Source organism: Sylvia atricapilla, chromosome 1, assembly GCF_009819655.1.
Source record: "Sylvia atricapilla isolate bSylAtr1 chromosome 1, bSylAtr1.pri, whole genome shotgun sequence".
NCBI classification, from domain to species: Eukaryota; Metazoa; Chordata; class Aves; order Passeriformes; family Sylviidae; genus Sylvia; species Sylvia atricapilla.
Genome location: NC_089140.1, coordinates 57,325,099 through 57,352,505, shown reverse-complemented (window position 1 = coordinate 57,352,505; position 27,407 = coordinate 57,325,099). Strand labels below are relative to the sequence as shown.

Genomic DNA, 27,407 nt, shown 5'->3' with positions numbered 1-27,407 from the left:
AAAGTCATCCCTCACTATGAAAAAGGCTAAGCCTGTGTTATGGTGCCTATAACAGGACTGATGTCTTAGAACTCTGTGAGCTCTAATTTCTGTTCATTCTTGTTGCATTGTTCAACATCACTTGCAGAATTTACTTTTCCATCCTTTCCCTCTCTGTCCACTTGACATACCATTTTACTTACTCCTTGAGCTGAGAGGTTGTTGTGTGAAAAAGATGCCAAAACTGTGGAGATTCACTCTTAACAGTACGCATAGTCAATTTTTCTGAATTGCAGTCTGTGCCAGCTGGAGCAAATTTTATTAGTTACAGAAGTGATGAAATAAACCACTTTTACTAAATAAAAAAGACTGCAGTGCAAACCTCTCTACAGGCTGAAGTAGGAAAAAAAAATGTTTGCTTACACCAGCATGACTTTCACATACACTTGTTCCTCTTCATTGCTGCTGAACCAGGACTCTGAGGGAAAACATAATGAAGATATTTAAAACAATTTGATCTCTTGAAGTTGCTAATGGCATCTGCTAGCAGACACAATTGAGCTGACTTGCAACATAAGCACATTGCCAAGATCTAAATGAATTGTGAAACTAGTTTCATAACGCTGAATAAGTGAGAAGAACATAATAAAAAAATGTAAAGAGTTCCTTAAAGAACCATACTTTGTCAAATGAGAGGCAGGTAAAAACACTAAGATGATACTATAGAAGTTGGCGTGTTTTTTTTTTTGTTGTTGTTTGTTTTGTTTTTTACTTTAATATGACTTTGTTTTAACTGTGTTTTGTTATTCTGCTGTTATAGAGTACTTGGCAGAAAAAACCCTGCATAATCCAATTACAGTGCTTTTCTCCCAAAGGGAAATTATGCTCAACTCAATGCTAGGAGTCCCTCTGCCCTGTGAGCGACCTCATCATTGAGCAGCAATGCTGATATGCAGTCCTTGGGGGAAGAGTGAGTTCTCTGCTGGACAGTATTACGTTTTCAGTAAAGGGTGAGGAGTAGTTTCTTGCTTACTCATTATTATTTTGGTAAATAGCACAGTTGAATCCCTTTAGGCAATAAATACTTAGGATCTTCCTGGATGGTATTATGCTACACCTAGGCAGTTCACTTTCTGTTTTTAATTAACTGACTGGTGACTGTTAAACTGCATATTCTTTAATATGTCAGCTGAATGAGGACCTTCAGAGGACATGGGCAAAATTAGGACCTTCTTTACTTTGTCTGAAGTGAAGTAAGTCCATGCAAACAAGCTTATTCTGACCAATTATTTCTCAATAAAGAGAGCAAATATCTTTTATGTATCAGGGAAGCTAGCCAACATAATGATCTTGCAACCAATAGAAAACTGCTAATGTTTCTGTAAACTGTAACAGCTTCAAATTTGAATATTGACTAAAATTATGATTCACCTTGTCATACTGAAATACTAACTAGCATAATTTTATTATCTTTGTAGAATTATGTTCAACTAAATAAGTGTTTATTAGAAGTCATAATTTTCAGAATATTTGGGAATACATTATCTCTGATTTTTTTTTTTAATCATGCCTCAGTGTCTCCACATTTTTGTGTACTATCACCCAGTGGAACATAGTTGGACAGTACCTCTCAGAATAGCCTGAGGAAGTAAAGCATGCTTAAATAGCACCTTTCCAACTAGGAACCAAAAGAAACTTTTCACCCAGGTTTGAAACAGAGAAGCAGCTGGTGGGGAAATGGCATCTTTCAGTGAGCAAAGAACACAGGAACAAAAGCCAGGCTTTAGAAGACATACATTTTTAAAATTTAACTGTCGTTCAGTGACACACACTGCTGTGGTGGATTCCAGGGAAACAGGTTAAGTTGTGCCTGCTACATGGACTTTGATCACACCCTAGAGACTGTGGGCTGCAAGCTAACTGACTAAGAAATGCTAACTGATTTTAAAAAAACTGTCTACATCTCTACAACAACCTGTGCTCTCAGCTTTTCTTTAGAGATAAGCTCTCAACATTAGCAAGTTTTGCTTATAGGAGTAAAGGTTATACTGTAATGCAAAGTTTTAATCTGAGTTGTAGCATCCTTTAAAGCATTACACTTTGAGCTGTCTTCTAAATGAAAATTTGGGAAACTGTATGAAAAGGCTGTAGGATGAGAAAAGCCTTGTAGCTCTTAATGAAATTTGACCTGGTTTGGAGCCAAGAAAATGGCTCCAGTTAAAGAAATTATGCTTAACTTTGAACTAGGATGTGCTAAGTTTCAGCTCATCACTCTGCTACATATAAAACCATATATCCGGAGTCTTAAGTCAATCCCACTCTAGACATTTTGTTGCCTGTAAGAATACATTTTTCCTTTAGATATTAAGGGCTTAAATATATAAAACTACTGTTACTGTAGACTTCATTATCCGATACATATGTATATAATTTATAAAGTGTGTAAAGTGTGTATATAAATCCCCTGATATATGAATCTAGTTGTAATTCCTATAGAATTTAAATAAGGAGACTGGAATACCTCTTCAGCCAGAGTTGATTGTTCATCCTGTCAAACCAAGGGAAACAGGCAAGTCATATCAGGGAAAGGAGTCAGAAACTGCACAATTAGCTCAGAAACCACTGCAAGATCCCTCTTACACAAACTTTGTGAAGAAGACGTAGCCTCACAATGGGATAAAAGAGCATAGGGGAAAGAAACTGTTCACAAGAAAGATGACATAGATTTAGACTGGGAGGAACCAATTCTCATAATTATATAGCATGTATTTGGCCTTGAATGGACAGAAATGAGTGACTTTCTCTCTAGCTGAGAGACTAGGAAACCTGTAAAAGCCAGGGAATGGATGTAGCATTGATCCAAATGAGGGCAGGGAAGAAAGGGAGAAGAGTTGCACCTATGCCTTTTTTCTGGTCCTCCTGAAATGTGTAGATTCCAGCCTTTTTGTGTGTGTGACACTGTTGCAAGACCACTGTCTACAGATTTTACACTGTTAAATTAGTGTAATATCAGCAGTAATAATAGAAGTCTAGGAGGTAGTTCTCCTAACCTTAAAAACATATGGGAACAGTAGCAAGTTAGAACATGCAGAGGACTATGCCCCAGTCTTAGAAGGCCACCAAGAAACCCCCAAGCAAGCTCTGCCCCATGCAAAGAGGCTAGTCTTGTGAGTCCAATCAAGACACCCTGTGTACCCTGACCCAAGATGCTAGGATGACCATGGCAGTTCCTGGGGCAGCAAGATACAGACCACATTACACACTAAAATGGAAAATCAGAAGGAAAATTACTTATCTGGGAGAGTGTATAGGTAGGGACCGTGGGCATTTTGATGCTAGCTAAGAAGTTTGCAAGTTTCTTAGCAGACTAGAAGGTGGGGTAGAGAGAGGCAAAGGCAGGGTGGACAGCATCCTGCTGTGGTCCTACTGCTAACTCCATTGCAATAGTATAATTTGGAACATGTATCCCACCTCTCTGCATGCACTTTATATCATTACAAACATAGCACTTTCCTGCCTCTAGTTTCTTTTAACGTGGGTATGAAAGCACGTCTCATGTGCTGCTTTGGCTGGGATAGACTTTTTTCACAGTGTCTGGTATAGAACTAAGTTTTAGATTTGTGCTGAATACAATTAGGATAATAGAAGTTTTTGTTATTGCTTAGCAGTGCTTACACAGAGCCAAGAACTTTTCTGCTTTTTGTACTGCCATGCTGGCAAGGCAGTTGGAAGTGCATGGGAAACTGAGAGGAGACATAACCAGGACAGGTAACCCAAAATGACCAAAGGAATATTCCAGACCATATAACATCATGCTTATTAAATAACGTAGGGGGAGAAGGAAGAGAGGGGGATGTTTAGAGTGATGATGTTTGCCTTCCCAAGTAACTGTTACACATGGTGGGACCCTGGTCTCATGGAGATGGCTGAACACCTGCCTGCCTTTGGGAAGCAGTGAATTAATTACTTGTTTTGCTTGTATATGTGGCTTTTGCTTTCCCTATTAAACTGTCCTTATGTCAACCCATGAGTTTTCTAGCTTTTACCTGTCCAGTTCTCTCCCTGATCCCACTGATAGGGGAGGGAGTGAGAGGCTGTGTGGGGCTTGGTTGCTGGCTGGAGTTAAGCCACAGTAGTCCTTCTTGGGACCCATTGTGGGGTACAAAGTGTTTAAGATAATGGCAGATTTGATTGCGATGTGCTAGATTAAATTTATAGCTATTAGTGCTGTTTAGCTGGTTATCAGCAGGCTCCTGTGCTTGTCATGGGGCTCCCTTCCATGACAGTATGTTAGTCTAGTGGTTGCTCATTAGTGATTGTTTTTTGCTGCTTGCTGCTTGCTATATTGCTGTACTGCTTATCATCTCCCTATATTGTGACTGGGAACATTTTGATAATAGCCCTGGTGAGGTGCCTCAGCTGGCAGATGGCCTAGGTGTTGCTGCTGTTTCTGTGTTGCTGTACAGGACAGGTGGAATTCCAGTGTGAACTTGAGCTGAATGGGCTATGACATGAATAAGTCCATAATGGAGCAGAGACCACCTGCAGCCCATGGAAGACCCAGTGCCTGAATAGGTGAATGCCTGAAGAAGGCTGTACCCCATGAGATGCTGTGATTGGAGCAGGTTTGCTGACAAGGCTTTGTGACCTCATGGGGGACCCTGCTGGAGCAGTTTGTGAAGAACTGGGGCCTGTGCAAAGGCCCCAAACTGGAGAAGTTTCAGGACTGTCTCCCATGGCTGCAGCCCCACATTGGAGCGGGGGCAGCAGAGATTCCCTCACAGCCCATGATGAAGACCATGGTGAAGCAGCTATTTCCTGCAGCCCATGCAGGGCTGTGATGTGGACTACACTAACAGTGGACTCTAGTGGGAACCCTTGGTTGTTAGCTAGGCTGGGACAAGGGGAGGAGCTCATTGCAATGTTAAACACTATAACGTGACCCAAAAGGGCTAGGGATGGAGATTGTAATGGATATACCTTTAATTTGTTGTAACTATGATTTGAACTGTGTGGTACAGGAATTAGTACAGCAGAAACCACCTGAGGCAATGGAGGAGAAGCTTTACAGGAAGCAGTGACTTGACCTGACCTGGCTTTGGTGCCCAGTAACAAGCAGCAAGAAACAGAGCCAAAGTAATGACTAAATGAATTCAAAAGACACTTCAAACACATTTTATAGACATTTTGTAGGGATGGTCTATAGACTAAGGGGACAATATTATATTACAATATAATACAATATTGTACTGTATCAAATAATGGAAAGGGGAAGGTGGTTAATGAGGTTGTATGGAATAGTGTGGGACTTGAGTATGATGTAAATGGTACTAAATAAGGTTTGGAAGTCCCACTTTTCTGCATACCCTTTACATCATAAAAACATAGCACTTCCCTGCCTGTTGTTTCTTTTGACACAGGAATGAAGCACAGGTTTTGTTCAGGTTACAGTTCTATCCATAACATGTTTCACTTTTTTAGGCTTTTTATCTTTGATGTTTTCTATGCAAACTTTGCATTTCTCATGAAAAAATCATAGCCAAATTGACAGTTTTTTAAAAGCCAGGGCCTTGTGCTTCTGGATTCCCAGATATCAGTCTGCAGCTTGGGCAAGTTACTTTCATATTCACATTAGCTGCAGAGTCATGTGATAAGCACAGCTGGCAATATGTCTTTATAGACAGTTACCACCTGTAATACAAAAACAGCACAAAAATTTCCTGCCGTAAGTAACTTTCTGACGTCCCTAACCCTGTGATAATTTTGTGAAAGGAGGAAGGAGGTCTTGGGAGATCAATGGTGATTGTTTAAAAATATCCCAACACTTCTTCCCCCTATGACATAACATGCAGTGGATCTTCAGGCAAGGAGATCTCAATCAATATGACCTTCCTATGCCCAAACCACCCCAGTTTGTGAGGCAGTTCTTTTGCACAAATTAAGATATGTACACCAGATCACTCACTTCTGTAAGTCCTGTGAGACTCTCAGCAAAACAAAGATTGTTACCATTATTTTGCTCAGTTAAAAAGTACCTCTTTCTGTCTATGGTTAAAGTGGCAGATGCACTACAGTTCTGAATCCTATACTTCCAACTGCTTTTATAGTAATAGCCAAGAGGAAAACCAGATCAAAACTACAACTCATTTACTCTGTAGGAGAGGTACTGATGCGGTCTAAAATTCGCTCTGCTTTCGTATTGCTTAAATCAGTAGCGAAGAATACAGAGGATTGTACAGGTTAACAGCTTCAAGATGAAGCTGAACATAATCATCAGGTTTCAACATCTGGCATGAGTGCTTAGAACATTTCATATAATTCCAGTAATTTACAAAGCCTAAATTTACAAATCTATATTTTCTACATATTACCTAGCTCCAAACACTTGGATGTGCCATTATCATTGCTGCACACGCTAAATGGCTGCCTCCTGCTCTACCTCCTCTGCTACATTTGGGTGTAAAAGTAACACTGAGCTTTTAAACACCCCCTCAGAATTAGTGTGGGCTGCCAGTGGCCTCTCCTGGCAGACAGTCATTGTTAACTCGTTCACAATGGGTTTAGCCCCTGTTCTATAAGGTTCCTTCCAGGAACTCCTTTCCTAGAAGGACATGTCCAGTCCTCGGCAGACTCAGAAAAGCAGTTTACACTTGTGGGACTGACAGTTGCCATAAACACTCTCTTGCACGATGCAGATTTTTTTCAGCCTTAACTAATGAGCAGACTTTGTTGTAACAGTGTTATATGTTTTGCTGGGCCAAGATTATTTGCAACACCAGCATTTTTACGCCTTCCACCTTGCCTGCTGCTACTCCATGGCTCCAAAAACAGCCAGGGTTTTCAGCTCTGCAAAAACCCCATTATTTTTTTTTTGGCACACATGGGTTTTCAGCAGTAACTGTCATCTCAAGACCATGTGTCTGTAGACTGCAACCCTTGGTCTGGCTGCTTCCACAGTAATTATGCTGTGATAATTAGAAATTATGGTCTAAGTACAATCTTTATTTCATTCTTAGTCTTCTGTTTTTCATTTGAAACATCAAACAAAATCATAAACTTCCAGCACAACTATTATTAACCCTACAAGTTGTCATCTCCCCCACAGCTGTGTCTAAAGGGTGCTTCCCCACAACCAACATTCTCAGAATGAAACTTGAAATTCAATTCACGGCCCCAGTTCATGTGGTCTTTTTATGAAAAGCCCTTTGAGCTCACTGTTCACTCATGTCTCATAAGGACTCCTGTAAAACATACAGCCCTCCTTCTGTGAGAGTCTGGCTTTTCAGCCCCAAGATGGCCCAGACCATTGTTGTAGCATATACTACATAGTTACCAGGTTACTACCCATGGCAGCAAAACTAAAGAATTTCATAGGATTGCTAATTGGGTGCAAATGTCTAATCTCTCATTCCAGTAATAAGAGTGAGGAATTTGTCCTGGGGTTCTCCTCCCTGTATATTCAAACGATACTACTTGTCTTCTTGTCTGTTGCCCTGTAAATATCAGAAGTCCCGCCACAATTCTACTGTGCTGCACACCAAAAAGGAAGTCATTAGGACAATCCAAAACATGAGCAATGTTTTGAATTTGTTAATTCTAGCATTGGGCTCATCTGCATTGAAAACTACACAAGCTGTTAAGCAACCACTGAGCCTAGCCATAGAACTTAAATCTCAATAGATTAAAATCACATGGGGTTTATCAATAGTAATCAAAATATTAAGTTACCATCTTTTGTAAAAAATGTTCTATAACAGGAATGTATGAATGAAGATGTTTACTGAAAGGAACAGTATCTCACAGAGATAAAAGAGAAATCCTTCTGTCATCCCTTGCTGCTCTGCAAGAATAGCATGGAATTTATATTGACAGTGAGAGGACAAGTGATAATCAACCAGAATTCACTGGTGCCTCTAATACTCATTGGTCTTAAGGATAAACAAAGTTTTCCTTCTAAATGATGAAATTTTTTTTCTGTTTCTTGATAGATTGTAACTCCATGCTATTACCTGACACACTGTCCACTTTAAAACCAGGAAGTCTTCTGGTACTTAACCCAAGAAGCACTTTGTGTTTCCCATGGGCAATTCTGTCAGAACTCAGAGTCCACTGTGAAATGAACTTCTAAAATCCCCTAAATTTTTAGTGTATTGCATTCCCATTCTGTAATTCAGCTTACACTTTAGAGCAGGCCAGATCTGGTTAAGCATCCACATTTGGCAAGGGAGCGACGTTTCACTAATGTTGTCTCATCAAAGTGTAACAAATATCATGGAAAGAGTCTGGAGAAATAGATCATCCCAATCTCTCCCCTCTTCCATTGTCTACCATGCAGAACTTCTTTACCTTTGGTACAATCATGAACTTCAAGCATAACTCACCTATATTTCTCCATTGATCAGTCTTCTATCATCAGCTCATGCTTGCCTAAATCTCCCGTTCTTATTTCAAGCAATTTTGTCCCACAGTGTGCCACCAGAATGTCTGCCCACACTTCCCAAATGTGTGGGTGAACTCACCTTGTTTTTGAAATATATTGTTGGTTGCTGTCCTGGCTGCGATATGCTCAGGAATACTACTGACTATGCATCCCTTTCCTCATTTAGTCCTCTTTTCTCATCTCTGTGAAACAAAGAAAAGCCTGATTTTCTGCCCTTTTAGCAGAAAATGCCAGAGCAACATTTTCTGCATTCCATGTCACCACCTTCTCTGATACCTCAAGAACTGGGCTGCTGGAATGACAATGCCTTTGTTCCTGAGAACATATGCTACCCATCCTGATTTCTTACTCTCTTATCGCGGTCAACAGTATCGTGCTTATGACTCCATACCAGTTTCCGATGTCATTCATCTACAGTGGTAGAGATATATGCTGCCTTCCTTACTACCTTCTTATCTTCAAGCATAAAGAAATCAATCATCCCCATACCTTTCTCCATCTTTTTTGAAATCTGTATGACAAAAAGACTGCCAAGTATAATAAAACCTTCCAGGAACCCTGGAATTAAACCCACCAATCATGACTTGAGTCCATGTCTTTTTCTCTCTCTTGCCCAATCTGTTTTCCTAAAACTACTCCTGTCACAGATTCATATAGGGCCATACTCTCACTCTGCACCTGCAACGGCCAGACTTCCCACCTAGTAACATTCATGGAGTCTAATACCTATAGCAGGTAAAGAACATTACTGACATTACTGGTGGACTGAATTTGAACTGAACAACCAAAGAGGAATTGATTAGAGCCAGTGTGCAACGGAGTAATTCCAAAATTGCATTCTTCATCTGTGACATTAGTAGAAAAAAGGGAAAGTCTTAGTTCTAAATGTGCATAGTTTTAAAGTAGTTTTTTATTGATAGTAATTTCTCCCACATTATTATATTTTCAATGTATTGGAACCTGGATAATGTTTCGAAGAGTATTTTACAAAGGTAGCAGTTTTTAGTTTATATTCATGTGAAGAGGAAAACATTGATCACTACACTAATTGCAAATCCTTTTGCTTCTGGAAACAAACCTTTCTATAACTTCTTAATATAGACGGTAAGATGTCCATTCCACAGAATAAACTTAGAAGACCTTGCTTCAGTAAGTTATTGATGACAGAAACTGTTTGGCCATTAAAAGTATGTCCTTATAAAGGAATTAAATATCAGCTAACACTTTATTAATTTCGGAATACCAAGAGCTCTCTCTTCAAGCCAATGTGTTTCTAAATTAATTTGACTTTATACATCCTTTGATACAAAAGAAATGTTATGAAGCACTAATTTTTTTTTCATTCACTTAGAATGAATAAATGTTAAAATTTGCTGCTCTGTTATCCCAAAAATTAATATTTGAATTTAACTATAACAGTTGGAATCTGCAAACACTGGAGCAACTGAAAAATTACAGTGTAGCAATATGGAACAAAAGCGACATGGACCCCCTTATGCATCCGAAGATCACTTTATTGAAGACATCGTCTCTTTTTATACCTTTAATCTCCATCAGACATAACTGAGACCAAACCTAGGCCTAACAGAACACATCAGGAGAAAGGTACCCACTGGCTGGCTCAGCTGCAGTGCTGGTGTCCGCCCACATCCTATCACCCAATCAGCTTCTTGCCCATACATTGTCTGCACGTCCCTCCAGCCAATCACAGTCTCCCTTCCAATTGTCACTCACCTGACTCTATCCTCACTCCCAACTGCCTCTCACCCCTCACCCGACTTCCAATCATCCAGCCTGTGGCTGTGCCTTTCCCACAGGGCCTTCTCGTGAGCATGAGCCTTAAACATTTTAACAAATATAACCTGATATTCCACATTATAGCCTTATCATAAATGAGTTGCAACATTGCATATACAGATTATAAAGCCCTAGGAAAACATGAAAATTTGATTTCCTTTCATTCACTCCTTTCTGTTGTATGAGAAAATATTTTACCCATAAATGTGTAAAAACTACTAAATGGTAAACATTAGAGGAGTACAAAAGCTGTATCAGAATAAATAACAACAAAAGGTTAAAAGCTATCAAATTCAGAACAAAGCAACCATCAAGGAGCACTGAACACTTCAATGTGACTGCACAATTACCTCTTTTATCAATTAACCAATCACAATCTTTTTGAAAAAGAAGAAATGTAGCACAGATATTAGCATATTAATATAATTGCTAATAATTTCTGGAGACTGTATGCTGCATTCAAAAAGGTGAATAAAAATACTAAGATGATAAAAGAGAATCAACAGCCTTTTCAAAAGGGAACTCAGGGAGATCAAGACAACCCAGCAAAGACATGGAAAGAACTTTATTAATGCATCTCTACACACACCTTTGACAGCTAACGTATGTAGAAAAAGAACTGCTAAAGCTCAAGAACAAAACTGAGTCAATAGCTTCTTTAGGTTGGCCATGAATTTTAGGATCATAGTGGTTGGAAGAGACTTCAGGGAGGTGATGTAGTCAAATTTCCGGCTCCAAGCATGTCCATTTAAATAAAGTTGTTCAGGATCTCATATACTTGAGTTCTTACTGTCTTCACAGAAAACAATTCTGTAGTATGTCTGAGTAAACTCATCCTGTATTTTCCCACCTTCTTCGTGAAAGTGTGTATCAAGCCATAATGTCTCATATTTCAACTTCTATTTCCTCTCATCCTTTTACTTTGGCTCTGTCTTTTCTATACGTCCCATTAGGTATTTGTGGACAGAAGTAAGATTTCAGTATTCCCCTTTCTGAGGCTGAACAAATCCAGTGCCTTCTACCTCTCCATTATGTCACATCATGTACTCCTGCCTCCTGACCAACTCAGTGAGTTATTTCTTCTCTTTGAGTTATTTCAGTCAAGGTCTTTCCTATATTGGGGAGCCTGCAGCTGGACCCAGTATTACACAAGTCATCTCACAAGTACTGAACAGAGGACAGTAATGACTTCCTTCGACATGCTATGTCTGTGCTTACTAATCCAGGGCAGATTTCCGCTTGTGCTTACTAAACCAGTACATAGCTGGTTTTGCCACAAGGATGCACTGCTGACTCACAGTTAACCTGCTGTCCACCTGGATCCTGTTCTTTTTACATAAAGCTGCTATCAAGACAGTGAGCTCCAGCCTGTACAGTTGCATCAGGTTATTCCATTTTAGGTGAATGGCTTTGTACACATTTAGGCTGAAGATTAAAATAATTTTCTCATGGCCAGGACTGGAAAAAAACAGGAAAACCATGGACTAAAAATTTAACTTCGGGACTTTATCAGTTCTTAGTAAGTACATTACTCAGTATCAGCTGACAGCCAAGACAGATACTCCTTAAATGGCTAATAAAGTTATCAAAAATACACCTTATATAAAATTAATGATTTGATATTTCATTCCAACACCTGTTTAATCACTGCCTACTTCAATATAATATAATTAAAATTGCAGAAGACTTTATTGGAACTGCTGAACTGTCTTTCCTAAGCAATCACACTTAATTAGAAACTCTGGCACTTATGATGCCAAATTTTGCCTAATTTGATGCCAACATACTGAATTTAAACACCAATCTAAGTCAGTACTTACCACGAGTTACTGCACTGACCGAAGATTTTAATTAGTACTTCCTGAAACAGCATTTCTTTATAAGAGGTATCTAACTTACTGTGATAGCAGTAAATTCTGGAAATTCCTTGAATTGCTTGTTTAAAAAAAGGTAAGCTGTCTAGGTGTCATGAATGGATGGAATGCACTTTCTTGACTGTACTGTTTGATAGGTGACTATCCAACATCCAACAGTTTTCACCATAACTTTTATTTCCTAGAACTTAGTAACGCTTCCTCGTAAAACATTTTAATTTACCCTACATATAGATCTAGAAAGATAGCCTTTTGACTAGCATATAAAAAGTGTTCTATTGAGATAGTTTTTTCTTTATGCTTACGTTTTTAGTTTCTTACATCTCCTTAGAAATTACGCCCTCTAATTCTGTGACTAGAATACATTTCTACATTTCAAGAGAATAAATGTGAATGTGGTAAGATGATAAGGTGCTAGAGAAAGCACACATTAGTTCCATCAGAAAACAGAACTATTTACTAGGGGGCAGTTCCTGAACATTTTACAGAAAGTAGAGAAGGGCAAGCATAGCAGAACGTGTCACAACAGATGTATTTTGCCCCTATTCCTTTCACTGAAGAGAGCTCCAAAGAAGGCAATAGTAGCTCATAATAGCACCTAAACTGGTAAAAGGATTGCCTGAAATACCAGAAGGGTGATATGCCTTGATCTGTGTTCTTAAAAAGATTTTTTTAAGTGGTAAAATAACTTTGTTTTGAAAGAGATATGTATTTCTTATAGAAACTTTAAATTAGACACCCTGACTTACAAACATCATGAAAATACAGTGCTTAAAACAGCAGCTCAGTGGATAATACCAAAAGATTTCTAGGATCCTTCTGGGACATTGCTTCTCACAGGACAGTTATCAACATGTTCTATACATCTGCTCAAGACACTGCACTACTTCCTTCAAATATCTTGAGGTGACAAAGGCTAAGAAACTTGGTCTAAAGCTCAGGAATGTCCAAAATACAGCCTCTCTACATTAGCCTTTCTAATGGCTCCAGTATTCTAGTTTATGGTTAGGTAGTAAGTATATAGACATAACAATCTGCACATCAACCATCTTAGAAATTCAGCAATTTAGTGAAAGATGAAAACAGCATTTGTTAAATATGAAGGCTTCTGCTGGGAATTCAGTATCTACAAAAGCTAAAATACTTGAAAACAAACATTTCAACAATAATATCTAAGCCTATTTCCAAATATGGAGAAGTGAACAGAAAGCAGAAGTGATTTTCTCTTCTGCTGCCATTTGCACACACTGGCAAGGAAGACGTTCTTGGTCTCTCTCTAGTCCATGACAGATCTAACTGAAGTGCAAGTGTTTTTTTCAGGCAAAGATTTCCAGTTAACATGTTTTCCAATGCTTGCACACCTGCAACATGCCATCCTCATCCTCCAAAAATATCCTGAAATGAAAGTCCAAACTTAGGGCAGTTGAAGCAGCAAGATAAAAGGTTTTTATCTGTCTTTCTTCAATCTCAGATCACTTCCTGAGTTTCTATGAGCCATCCTGTGTTGGAGTATGAATCCCCTTGGGCCAAATCCATACAGGCCCAGGAGTGCCCAGAAATGTGAGGATTGAATTAGAACTTCAGAGAAACTCAGATACATAAATCAACACAGACATGAAGCAGAAATGCAAGTTTAGTTCTAAATAAACAGAGGAATTTTGGATGCCTTAGACAAATAAGAGCCTGTGTCAGTGGATAAGAAAAAGACCTAATACCTAGTTCATAGTTCAGTAATATTGCCTTTTGCAAATTTAGTTAAATTCTACTCATAACAAAAATAATGTAGCCTTGCTGAAAATTCCTAGATAGAGCAGCCAGAACTATACATGTAGAATTTGTGTAAGAATTTACGAAGATTAATGTACATCAATTTTTGGTTCAACGCTGTTGTAAGAAAATTCATGTTTAAGCCTGATTGGCTAAAACTAGAATAAAATGTGCTTAGAATGCTAGGATGCTCACGCTGAGGGGACATGGAATACAGGTGCTGTTGCTGCTGCCTTTGCTGCTGCTGGTAAGATGCTACCACTTCTGCTTGGGACATGGGGACTTTGCTGGCATGAACTGTAACAACCTCCACCTTCATGAGGCTGATTTAGCCATGCAATAAAGGATTTTACAACTACCCATTGTCTTTTGTCTTCAGTGAGGACATGAGGAAAATTTCACAATCTTGCACTTCACCTAAAGTATCAGGCCAGGCTTTTGCTGAAAATGCCTGACGTGATATTTTGCTGAAAAGTTTCGGCAGGAGCCAGTTCAAATTACTTCAAACTTCTGATTATCAGACTGTTTGCTTTTTGAATCTTCCCGTCACTTACTGAATGGTGATAGCAAAGTTTTTACATTATCCCTCCACCTCCATGTATCATCCTGAATTTGTTGTATCTAATACCTACAGGACTTTAAGGTTACATTAGTCCTCACTTCCTCTCCCCCCACCTGCCTTAGTTACCATTACAACCAAATGGTGTACAAACAAAAATGAAGAGACCATAAGTTAAAATAATATATTTTATTGCCAAGTAGCATTTAGGCAGACATAATAAAGGGTTTTTCATATAACCAAAATGTACATTTTTATTCACAATCATCTCTCTTGTAGTTCTGAATTCCCAGAAGGCAGTATATTCTCCATTTTCTGGGGAGTCCTCTAGTTCTTCATTCTCCACACGGCATTCATTTAAAAATCACTTCAAATCCAGGAATTCATATACTTTATTTTAAAATTTGAGGAAAAGGAACTTTCCAAATGTCCATTTAAATCTTTAATCATGTTTCTCTGTGATGTCTCAGTATTCCAACAGTTGAATACCAAGATGAAAACAATTCCCAAACACTGAACTTTAAATTTAGATTTCATCTGGGTTTATAAAGAAAGTAATTTTATATCAGTAACTTGACAAAATCAAGTTAAATATAAATCTTCCAACAAATAACAAGTGTCGTAGAAAAACTTTACTTTGCTCATTTCGAGGCAGATGCTGTAAAAACTGCCAGAGAAAGTGATCTTGATAATGTCTACTTATGTGTCTTAAACAATTTTAGGCTAAATCCAAATACTAAATATTCAGAGCACTTTAAATATGTTCAACTATACAGACAGGCAACAGCACAGCCCAAATGCCAAATTATCTGCCTATTTTAAACACAATTTTAAAAGCACTTCATGAAGTTGCATGAATTCCAATTGCTATCATGTAACTTATTTTAAAAGATGCTTACTGAAATATACTTTCTTCAAAGATATTTACAGGAAACAATATTATTCTTAGGGCTGTGGAAAATTGCGAGCATACTGAAGCTGAAGTCATAAGTTACAGTGATGTCACCATGATTTTTGCCACTGACTTCACTGATGCAAAGACTTCTTTTATCTACTTATTTTTCTATTAGATAAAAGGTGTAAACACCAGCTCAGATTTAAAAAATAGCTATCTGAAAAGTATTCCCACAAGGCACACGTGCAATATGAAGCTAAGTTATCACATACATTGCATCAAAAGCCAAACAAAACAGAGAGAACAGCACCATTAGCCTTTGCTGAATTCCTTCTTAAGGCTATGTAGCTGAGATATGGGGGAAAATCAATTTCATGGGTAAACATATGGTATCATATTTTTAAACAAGTTACTAAAATGCATTTAAAAAAAAGATTTGGTACTTGTGAATTGCTTCATTACTACAGGTATGGCTCCAATAGCCATGATTTAGAGATGTGTAACATACAGATCTATAAAAACGTTTTAACATTCACACAGTTAAGAGGCAAGTGATAAGAAGCATGACTTCTCAGTATGAACCGATTTGGTAATGATCATTAATCTTAGCTTGAGAAACTGAGATTACCTCCATTTTCTTATTACAAGCAGTGGCAACTTGACTGCTGAAGTGCATCTCGCCAAAGCTCTCATTTTTATGCTAATGCCACTGATAAAAATTCCACTAAACAGAGCTGAAAATAATGCTAGCAAAACCTTTCAAGTTTTAAATTTCAACTCAGAGGCGCAATTGTGATGGTTTTGGCAATAATAATGTGAAACTGTGAATAGTTAGTAGACTTCAGCTTTATTCTATTTATTAGCAACTAAGCCACTTTGGTTTTCTCTAATGTTAGGTCAACCAACTGTGTGTGCTCCAGAATACATGCATCTAACTCAGTTAACTGGACATGTGTGCCAGCTCCTGTCTAGAACCTACCTTTGAAGCATGAATATGTATATAGTATGTATATTCTTCCTAGAGGTCTTTCTCGCTTTAAGTCAGTGCTATATTAACACAGGTCTGAGTTTCAAAACCAGGAATACCCTTTGTTTGACCACACTGAGTCAGCAGTTGTCTGCAAGCACTGGTACAGATAAAGTCCTCACAAGGAAGGGATTGAAGAAATACATTCCTGGAAGTAACTTATTTCTTAAGCTGAATCTAGCAGTACTTCTTGTAGAATTCAAACCATAATTTGCTTACGAAATTAAGGGCAATGTAAGACATATTGATTTATTTTTCATTTCTGTTCACAAAGTATGACACAAAAAAAGTGAAACAAATGTAAATCACTACATACAAATTAAAAGCCTGAACACTCTTGAAGGTACCTGTTTTACCTGAAACACTTCAAATGTTTAGTAAGATTAAAGACTGCATTTTTTAAAATGTGAAATAATAAACTCCTACAAAAATATACAATAATCACATGTATTTTAGTTTTCAAAACATTTCAGGGGACAGATATGGTTTGTGAGTTTTCTACTTGTTCTTCCATGTTCCATGAGTTGTTCAATTGAAATGTAGCCATGAAATGCTTCATAGTTAAGGCTCAGGGTCATATGATATTTCTAAGTGAATCTAAGCCTTCCATTTTTTGGCAATAAATCTCACACTACAACATAGTGAGCCCCTTTTCAGCATGAGCCTCTGATGCTGTACAGGGCTCACCTCTAGTATTACACATGGCAGCCAAAAGGAACAAGAAACAGAGTGCATTAGTGTCAGTGTTCCTAAAGCTATTAATACAAAAAAACCTTCTCCTCAGGAGAACAGCTATTACTCAAATTCAGAGCTGTACCTTCTGTTCTGATCAGACCTACAATCTCCTCTCCCAGAGAGCTACTCACTTATCTTAAATCAAGATCTGGAAAAAATTCAGCATCATGAGACCACTCCAGTGTCTTTCAGTGTTTAAACTGTCATCCCATTTTGTTAACGGCATTTCCCATAAAACAAAGATCTTCTATTGCCAAATAGTTTAGGCAGATGGTCTTATAAATTTTACAAGTATTATTCCAAATTCATAACAAACTAAACTTCACATGTTCATAAGCTTGCACAGTACAGAAAAAAATATAAACTGCAGTAATACCACACACACAACACCAAAATAATATATAAAGTCTGATTTTTTAAAGGCCTTCAATAAAAATGTAGTATTAGTATCAGTAATCTCATGTTGTGGGGTTGGTTCTGTTTTTGTTTGGTTTGGGTTTTTTTCCCTTGTTTTTGCTTGTTTTTCTTGTTAAACACATCAAATTTGAGCTAAATTAGAGTAAGTTTTAATTTCCCACCTTCCCCAAATACTGGTTCTTCAAATTCCAAAGCAAGTCTGTGCTCTTAATATGCTTTTATGTATATATTTATACTTAAATTTTATATTTCTTTCCATGTAGAAGAGTGACTCAGATTCTCAAATTTACCACAATAACACAGAAATGAATTAATAAAACACGAAAATACTTTAAGAATATCCCAACCAGTGTCTTTATCACAGATTATTTCTAGTCCATTTTAAGTTGTGTGAGATAAGTCAAAATAAATATTTGAGATTTATTGTTTCTCTTAATATTCCAAAAATATATTTGCTTACCACCAGTTCTCTTGCTTCAAAGTCATGAATGAAATCTACATTATTCTGACAACACATTAGATACAAAATTGCACCAAACCCAGATTTAAAAAGCCATACTACTATTAGGTATTATGCAGTTACATAAACTGTTGAAACGCTTACCTTTTCAAACTAGCATATCAATCTAACTTTAGATGTTAAATTATGAATATGTTGAACAAATTATCATTTGACAGATAATCAAAAAGCACCTCACACAATAAGTTAATATTTTCACCTCTGAGCTTCTGTACCATAATCTATGTGATTCTGATTCATCTGAATGATTCTACATCAATCACTTCAGTCCTGGACATCAAAGTAGTCAATTACTGGCTCCTCCTTTAACGGTTTGGATAAAGCACTGTTTCCACTACTCCTGAAATTATAAGAATATTAGATATTACATGCATGAAAAACAAGATACAAAGTAAACTGAATCACAAACTCACATAATGTCTCAGTGTGCACATACACATTGGTCAATAGCATGCACTTCTAAATTAAGTTTGTTATTCAAAGTACCTTAAAGTTCCAGAAAACCTTTGTTAATTTTGACAAGAAACAAATGCTTGATTAAATTAATGTACATCAACATGTGTCTGAATTGATAAAATTCCTTTTGGAGTTTTACCAGAAAATGTAATTTACCGATATTATTTATTACAGAACATGATACTGTACTGAAGATTAAATGTTAAAATGTCTTTTTAAAAGAAACAGCAAAAGAAATACTGTTAAAGCGAGCTGATGATCAAATCCACTTGCTTTCAAAAGCAAGACTAGTAAAAAATATGTGGTCATAGCAAATGCAAACACTGTAAAGATTTTTTTCAATAAGACAGCATGAGATCTTCCAAAAGATTTTGTAGAATTAAGAACTTCTAAAGAAACTTTACTTCTAGTAATGAAAATCACTAGAAAATTAATTTTGCTACATAACTCCTTGGCATTAATTAGGGTCACTGAAGATAGTAATCCCACAGAAGTGGAAACGAAGAGTAAACACTTATTAAAAACAGACACTGAGTTACACCTTAAGCAATCCTTTTAGAAATGTGTTTTGCTCTAGATGCTTATCTCTGACACAATTTAAATTTTCACAATTTAAATTTTTGTATTCCAGCAGAATCTACCAACGGTAGTTCCTGCAACATTAAGCAGTTCCTTTCTGCAAAAGGTACTTGAACATGATTTCAGCTGCTCATCTGGGAAAAATCTGGGAGGAAAACACTTCTGAAAGGTAAACCCAAACAAAAAATAAGCCAACCATTTAAAAAAATTGTAACTATGAGATAACTACAAGTATCTGAAGCTGGCAGGTCATAAAACGTAGACTGTCCTTTTAAGACCATTCACCAAGATGCTTTATATACCCCATCTTCAGTAATTCTCACTATCTGACAAAACTGTAATTCACCTTTAACCAACTGTGTAGTCATACCTACACAAGAAAAATACATTTAATACCTGTCCAAATAAATAATTTTATGCCAGCAAAACATTACTCTTCGTTAAAGGTAAAAAAAAAAAAATAGAATCCCCAAACCTCTAAAACAGGACTCTCTTCCCAACTATCTAATATTTACTAAAAAATATTTACTAAAAAATAATTTTAAAACCCCATAATATTTGTTACACTACTAGCCCTATACCACACAGCCAATCCTACATTTTCTTATCACTTCATTTCAGGCTTACTTCCGTGGAAAGAACACCTTAGTGCATGCTGCAAGCTCCAAAGCTGTGTGTGGGTTGGGGAAAAACAAGAAACAGGGCATATGAGGTTGAAGCTCAGGAACATGTTCCTTGGGGAACTCAGCACAAAACTGAAGAATATGGTTTTAAATCCAAATTCCTTACTTATCTGTTTGTTTGTAATGATGAAGAGGAGGTGCAGGCCTGCTGTGCATTTCTTTATCTAGCACAGAAGTTAACGTATTGCTTGGACAAACAGATTTCCCTCTAAAGAAATAAAAGAAAGATTATTTAGTTCAACAGGAAATCACACTCACTAAGAAGTTGGGAATGAGTAATATTTGTAAGTAGCAGTTTTAGTATCAGAGTTCACACTTGTATTCTTACATCATCTATTCAAATATTTAATTTTCCAATCATGGAGACACAACATCAACATACAAAATGTACATTTTCGTTACCAAGAATCTATCCAGTATTCTACATGTCTCTTCACTGCTGTCCATAAAAGACACAGAAGCAGTATCCTAGATTTGAGCATTGATACCCACACTCCTTTTCTGCATGTGAGGTCCACAACTCCTTTTACTATGAAGTGTGCTAAATGATCAACTGTTAAAATAGCAAAACTGGAATACTTACTCTCTAGGGCAATGTATCTGTTCTTTAAAGAAAAATATATAAATCAGAAAGAACAACTTAATAGCTTAACTCAGCACCACAAGAACGTAGTTCACTGAATCTTTACAACATATTATCTAAAATTTTGGAAGCACCTTCTCAAATGCGGATAATAAATGCTGTTAAATTTGTTGATGACAGCACTATGCTAAGAGGCACTCTCAAACAACACTGCCTCCTCCTTGTAAGCAGTTCCAGGTGAATCAGATCAGAAAAAAAACCCATTACGTATTAGCGTGGGGAAATTAAAAAATCAGCTTCTTCTGCCCTCCACACTAATTACAATGTATTATGTGATTGCCACCACACAATGAAGCATCACACTTGTGCCTGTCCCACCTGAAGTGGAAGGGTCACCCCATGGCTATGGTTACACGGCAGTACATTCTCCAGGAGAGGAGGACAATGTACTTTAGTATGTATACTTATATATTTTAGGGTGTGAATCACACTCAACTTCAGTTGTCAATTTGTGCCCAAAGGCTGCAATAGCTGGAGAAAGAGGAAGTATAGATAGATAGATAGATAGATAGATAGATAGATAGATAGATAGATAGATACAAAATATATATATATATATATATGGAAACAAATAACCCCCAACATCCAGGAAAAAAAATCCTAGGAAGATCCAAAAAGGCATCTAACTAAAAAAAAAAAAAAAAAAAAAAAAAAAAAAAAAAAAAAAAAAAAAAGGCAAATAATTAGCAAACACACTGTATCTCTAATAGGTTGTGGAGATGTCTTAAAATTTCCTCTAAATTCATGAGCCACTTTCAAGAGTAAGTTTGTCTTATTTCTCTTGGATGATTTAACTGAAAGAGCTTCAACTGAAAGAGCTTCAACTGTTAGCATCTTTCCCATTCACAGTTTCTTCTTCATCTTATCTGGGAGCAGGTAAGCTGAATAAATTAAAATTCTTAAACCTTATCAAGGTCGACCTTTCACCCTTCTTGCACTTTCTTCTAAATCCATGCTACTGACATTTTCAGACCAAACTACTTCTTAATTATTAAATTAAACTGCATTCCTGAATGTTTTTAATTGGGTATTAGCAAAAGGTTCTTCACCCAGAGAGTTGCCAAGCATTGGAACAGGCTGCCCAGGGAAGTGGTTGAGTCACCATGCCTGGAAGTATTTAAAAGATGTGTAGATATGGTGGTATTTAGGGACTTGGTTTAATGATAGACTTGATAGTACCACTGGACTCAATGATATTAAGGGTCTTTTCCTACATGATTCTATGTCAAGTGCTAAATAAACATGTTTCCTCCTTATTTACTTTACTTACGTATTTTTAAATATATTCCTCCAGTTCGAGAGATTCTCCTTGTTTGCTAATTACATTAAATTCCTATTCAATGAATACCAACACATGCATCTTGTTTCTTTCAAAATTACATACTGAGTAGCAACAATGCTGCAAAGTAATGGGTTGCATATTGTTATAATTCCAGCAATATGCACATGTTGAGTTCCATGCTTTGGCACATACTTGATAATTCATACTTTTTCCTCCATTTTCCCAAGAGCTCTAAGCATTTTGAATCTCACATCAGTACACAGATGAACACCAGTTCTGTTTCAGAGCTTACAAAAATTATGTATTATTTCCATTACTTTTATCTTATCTATTTTATTTCATAATGTCTCATTTGTATTAGTCTGTATTTAAGCGCAAATTTTTGTGATATTGCAGTAACACAGATGAAAAATTCCACAACATTTTCAAGGTAAGTCGAAAATCCACTAAAAATTAAGTGGTGAGTCCTAAGCCCCTTTCAGAATTGTTTTAAACTGAGTACTGACAGTCTATTCCAATGAACTACAAAATCTTATAAACATAGGCCACCAATTAAAATGTGCTCTCATCTTCCCAACAGTGAAAAGTTTTCATTATTTGAAAAAAGGTACTTGTCACTGGCCATAACTTTTTCAAGGTTGTATTATGTTTACATGTGTACTCTTAACAACAAGTATATTACAGTCCTATCATTTGAGTACAGCTAATTTTCTTCTCTTGTCTAAAATGGTTAAAAACTCCTTCTCTCCTTTAGCTCTAAGCCTGCCATGTAAAGCCAAATGCTCACACTGTGATTTCAGTTACAACTCAGCTGTAGAGTTCTAACAGGAAAAAGACAACAGTGGTAGATGGGAGGGTATTCTGTTGTCTTCCTTCATGTTTGTCAAATGTGATAGGCAAAAACATGGAAAGTAAATTGCCTAGAGATAATAATAAAAAAAAAAAAAAAGAAAAAAAAAAAAAGAAAAGAAAGGCTAGAAAGGCCTTCAATAACTAAAGTAAGGTGTCTGTCCTTACTCTAGAATATCAAGACTAAATCTTGCTTGTATAGTAAAAAAGAAAATAAATGAGAGCTCTGAAATATCAGAAACAGAACACTTGGAAGAATACATGTGCAGTAATTTCTACTAATTAGTTAAAAAAAATTCTTACTGACAAAAGAGAATGTTCCTGCATTTCAAAGTAAATCAGCAGTTCTGCTCTAAAGTTAAATGTTCCCAGCATGTAGAAGGTTAATATAGCAAACCTTTAAAAATCAGGAGGGATCAAAGCCTTGTGAACAATCAAAGATGATCCTGGAGCCAAATTTGCTATAGTGACATCAAGGCCTAGACCCATTTTAGCTTTGACAAAATTTAGTTTATACATTGGTGTGACACATTGATTGGTAAAAAACAGACACTCACATTTAACCCATGTGGAAAAACCCCAAACAACTGAATTCAGCTAAACAGATGTACAATGGGAAAAAAACCTTTGATTTATTTATTACCAGAAATAAGAAAGAAAGCAGACCCTACCTAACCAGCCATGGTTATCTATCACCAGTTGTGCAAAAGCTGTTGATATGAAAACAAAAGGCTCTGCAAGTATTTTGGACATTTTGATATGAAAGTTGCTATTCTTCATTTCATTACATTATTCTCAAAGTAAGGAAAAGAAAAGCCAAGTGCCTGCCTCTATCAGTGAAGTTGAGATGACACATTTTCAACAGCAGTACAGGGAAAAGCATGAATATAAACTATCTTCTGATTTTAAGGCAGTGCCACTGCTAACAGAATGGCCTGTTGTATAAAACTGAAATGTGGAAATAATGACTCAATTTATCTTTTTCAAGACTTTGAGCTCAATTTTTGTAACTGCAGGATGTATCAGCATTGAACTGTTCTGGTATGAACCACTACAAAATTCTTTGTCCACCAATCTGTCCAGACTGATTCCACGTAGTTTTGCAATAATGTGCCACCATCTTTCAGACAGAGCAGAGTTTTGTGAAAAATATCTCGAAAAACTGATAACAGTTGAAGTGAACTGGCTCTTTAACAATCCCCTGATTGTTTGAACTTCATATATTCTATGTCATAAGCTTTCCAGAAGCAACACATACTATCCTCAGGGCAAACAATGTCAACATTTAAGGCAAAAACAGTAAGAAAAAGATGCAGCTTTCTTCTGAAGCAGGACTGCTGTTAAAACCACTTTGGCTGGTGACCTTATAGCAGTATTTGTACTTAAATTGCTTTAAAATTCTTAGAAGTTGCAGATGTTGAGAGGCATTGCCTTACAACAGGCTTCTGTGATTGCAAAAGAGGTGGGGAGAAAGTTAGCTTTTGCCTCTTGGCAAAAGATGAAAATGTTAAAGACAGTGAAGGGTAGAATAAAATTCCTTAAAGAAACAAGAGTACGTTCAGGTAGTCATCATAATTTATGTCAAATTGAATGTGGATTTATTTTAGATACCAGATAGGCTGCAGCAAGAGTTAAGTAAAATGAATTTATACCCAGAGTTCCAGTACTAAAACATGCCCAGAAAAACTTCAGAAAGTTTTATTTCCTCAGAACATATACTTCCCTTTCAACCCTGCCACTGGGATGTGCAGTATTTTCTTTCTGTTATGTACTGTTATGATTTAATAAGGATGTTCCATGTGGTTACAGGGTTTTAATTTCTTTAGGTTTTTGATCCTGGTGATCTTGTATAGTCTACATCTAGGTAACCATTTCCAAACCATTTTCAGACTGACCTCACTGAAAGGAAATAAAATCCTGGGTGAAAAAAAACCAAACTCCAAAACACATGACACATTAATGAAACTATGGCAGCATTTAGCTTTCTCAGTGAGAACCATGTGGAACTTTGGCACCTTCTTGAGAAGTCTCCTGGTTCATGAGGAAAACCTGCGCCTAATGTTCTTCCTGGAAATAACAGGAAAAGGATGGATCTTACAGGGATGACTGCTCTCAAAACCACTTCTAGGATGTCTCAAGTTCATACAAGCTGCTTAAACACTGGCCACTATATCAAAACAAGCAGATACCCCTTTACCAGGCTCTGTAATCCAGAGTTATTTAAAGAAGGAGGAAATTTTTACTCATCTGAGTAAAAAAACTTCAAAAAACTACTGACAGGTAGAGTGAAACACAAGTGTGTACCTCCAAAAGAATGCTTACCCTTCTCATCATAACAGTCTGGATATTACCTCTGAACCTAGTTCAGAAAGAATCTGGTATTGCAACTGTTCAAAAGATGGTGACTGCAAAGATGACCAAGAGGTAAGCACAGAGAAAGGCACTTGCAAGGATTCACTATGGGTCTTACACTTCAAATGACACCAGAACTGTAATTCAGATCAAGCTTAACAGTCAGTACTTGGAATGATCTTCTCTGTGGTTATATATGCTCTACAGGACAATGTACAGCATATATACAATACAATGTACAGGGCAATGCTGTACAGGAGTAATGCAGCTAATATGACCAACTTTTACTGATGATGATGCAGGCAGAGGCTGAGGGCAAAGTTTGTCCCTAGATCTCTGGAATCGGAAGAAGCCTGGCTGGAGGAAACTTTCTTAGCACTCTTCTTATGAAGGAGACTTCCTCACCCTTCTAATGGACTTGTATAGGGATGTTACCATTTGAATGACACAGTGGTGGAGTGTGAAGAGAAGAAATGGTCTTTTTGCCTGAATGGTTTTCATTTATTTATACACGAAAGAGCCCATGATAGAAATCCAAAGGCATTGCTAAGACAGAATGAAACAAAATAATTTTGACTTTCTGGTGATTACTAGCTCTGGGAGTTGAAGCAGCCATTGTGAAATACTCAAAAATATCATCCTATAACTTGAGCTATTACTCATATGAGGCTACCATGTTTTTTATATCTTAAAGAAATGACAAATAGAAAGAAAATTAAAAGAATTTTCAGAATAATTCATTAAATTAAGAAAGACTGCTATGCAGCTGAAGAATAGTTTCAGTAGACAACTCAAGGGTTTTTTAAGAGTGGCAGTAATGAAACAGAAGCGTGTGCATTCTCCACAGTAGTTATTCCATGAAAAATGCAAGAGAAGGAGCAAATGTGCAATCTGTCCTAAAACCACATAAAGGAAGGCCTCCTGTTTTCAAGTTGCAGAACATCCCTTTGTTTTTAAAGCATAATCATCTGCACTGCTCCTTTTATTATCTTCATTAATTTCTCATCTGCTCCCCTATTTCTTTTTTTTTTTTTTTAATAAGCTTTTTCAAATATGAACTCTTTGCTCATCTTCCTTTAACTGAAACAAAAAGTTCCTTATATTGTAGTATCAAAGTAGTGTTCCATCTCTTGGAAGAAATCAAGATTGTAGCTAAGCTACCAACTGATGTTCAGGAATAGCTCATGGCACTCTAACAGCATAGAATATGAGAGATTTCTTATGACTGCAGTCAGTATTTACAGTTAAAAACAACTGGTTGTCAAATAATCACAATTTGACAGCGCTAAACTAAATATGCTGCTGAGTAAAGAGCACAATCAATGAAGCCTTCCCATACTACGTCTCTGGTAGTCTCAGCTCAATTTTTCCCTAGCTATATTCCCTTCATTTTCCTCTCTACTATGAACATACTCCAAAACATTTCCTTTTGCTACGAAATCTCTTCCATTTGCAGTAATTCCAGCTCCCTCTTTGTCCATTAACTAAAGAGGGCTACTCTATGATAAGTTACTCTGTGATATACTCTGTCTGTGATAGGTTCATATACATGGAGAAATATGTTACAATAACCAGACTTTTTCAAAGATGGTGTAAATTCAAGTATGATTTCGCAACCCAGCAATTAATTTTCACAAAATTTTATTACATACATTATTTTTTATATTTCTATCAATTCTAGCTGATGATAAAAAGTCACTGCTAAGATGAATGGAAAACAGTCCTGCAAAGTATTTTCTTAGCTTTTTTATTTCTAATGGTGTTTTCTTCTCTTAAGATTTACTTGAGTAGATGTGCCTATGAAACTATCAATTCAAAAACTGCCTTAAAAACTTTTCTACTGGAAATTAGTACATTTTGCAAATTGCACTGAAAATAAACTCCTTCTGATAAGTGATTAAAACCCATCCAATTATTTAAACAAAAATGTAGATTTGAAAATAACAATGAATTACATACTTCACTGCAGTGATAACAACATTGCGCTTTGGTTCGTTGTCATAGCTCACACTTTCAATGCCATAAACTTGAGCTAATTCATGGATGATTCTGCGGTGATCTCTGTTCATTGGTGGATAACAATGACTCTTCTTTGTATGCTTGCCCTGAATTAAACAGAAGAGTTTAAGAAAAAAGGAAGAGGAAAAAAAAAAAAAAGGTTAAGTTTTCTTTCAGGAGAGCCAGAGAGAAGAAAACAATGAAAAAAAGTGTTTCTACCTCTAAAATTTTGCTGCTATGACAAAATCAATACCACAAATTGCCAAGACCTCAGTTTTTACAGAAAGTCCACCTGAAAATATTAATTTAATTCCACAAAATCAACTTATGTATTCTCTGTCGTTTCCATCACCTCAAAGTGTACATACACCCACATAGGGGTATCTTTTAAGTTTGAAATACAAATCCTGATTACAGATATTCTACTTAGAACCCAAAAAAACAATGCAAAATTATTTTTATAAGAATTTGAGGTTTTCAAAATTATCTGCCAAGTTCACAACAGATCCAATTTTATTTTGCAGATTGGCTTCACAATGCACATACTGCAGATAG

The 27,407-nt window shown here is 36.7% G+C and overlaps 1 protein-coding gene across 1 annotated transcript in view; it reads right to left on the bottom strand.

Moving 5' to 3' along the window:
* Window positions 1-14,590: 14,590 nt before the first annotated feature.
* Window positions 14,591-27,407, bottom strand: part of NFX1 (nuclear transcription factor, X-box binding 1) — a 78,087-nt gene continuing 65,270 nt past the window's right edge. The window contains 3 exon segments of the mRNA XM_066339576.1: window positions 14,591-18,350; window positions 19,835-19,936; window positions 26,814-26,959. Of these exon segments, the coding sequence (XP_066195673.1) occupies window positions 18,275-18,350; window positions 19,835-19,936; window positions 26,814-26,959 (324 nt within the window). The 3' untranslated portion in view covers window positions 14,591-18,274.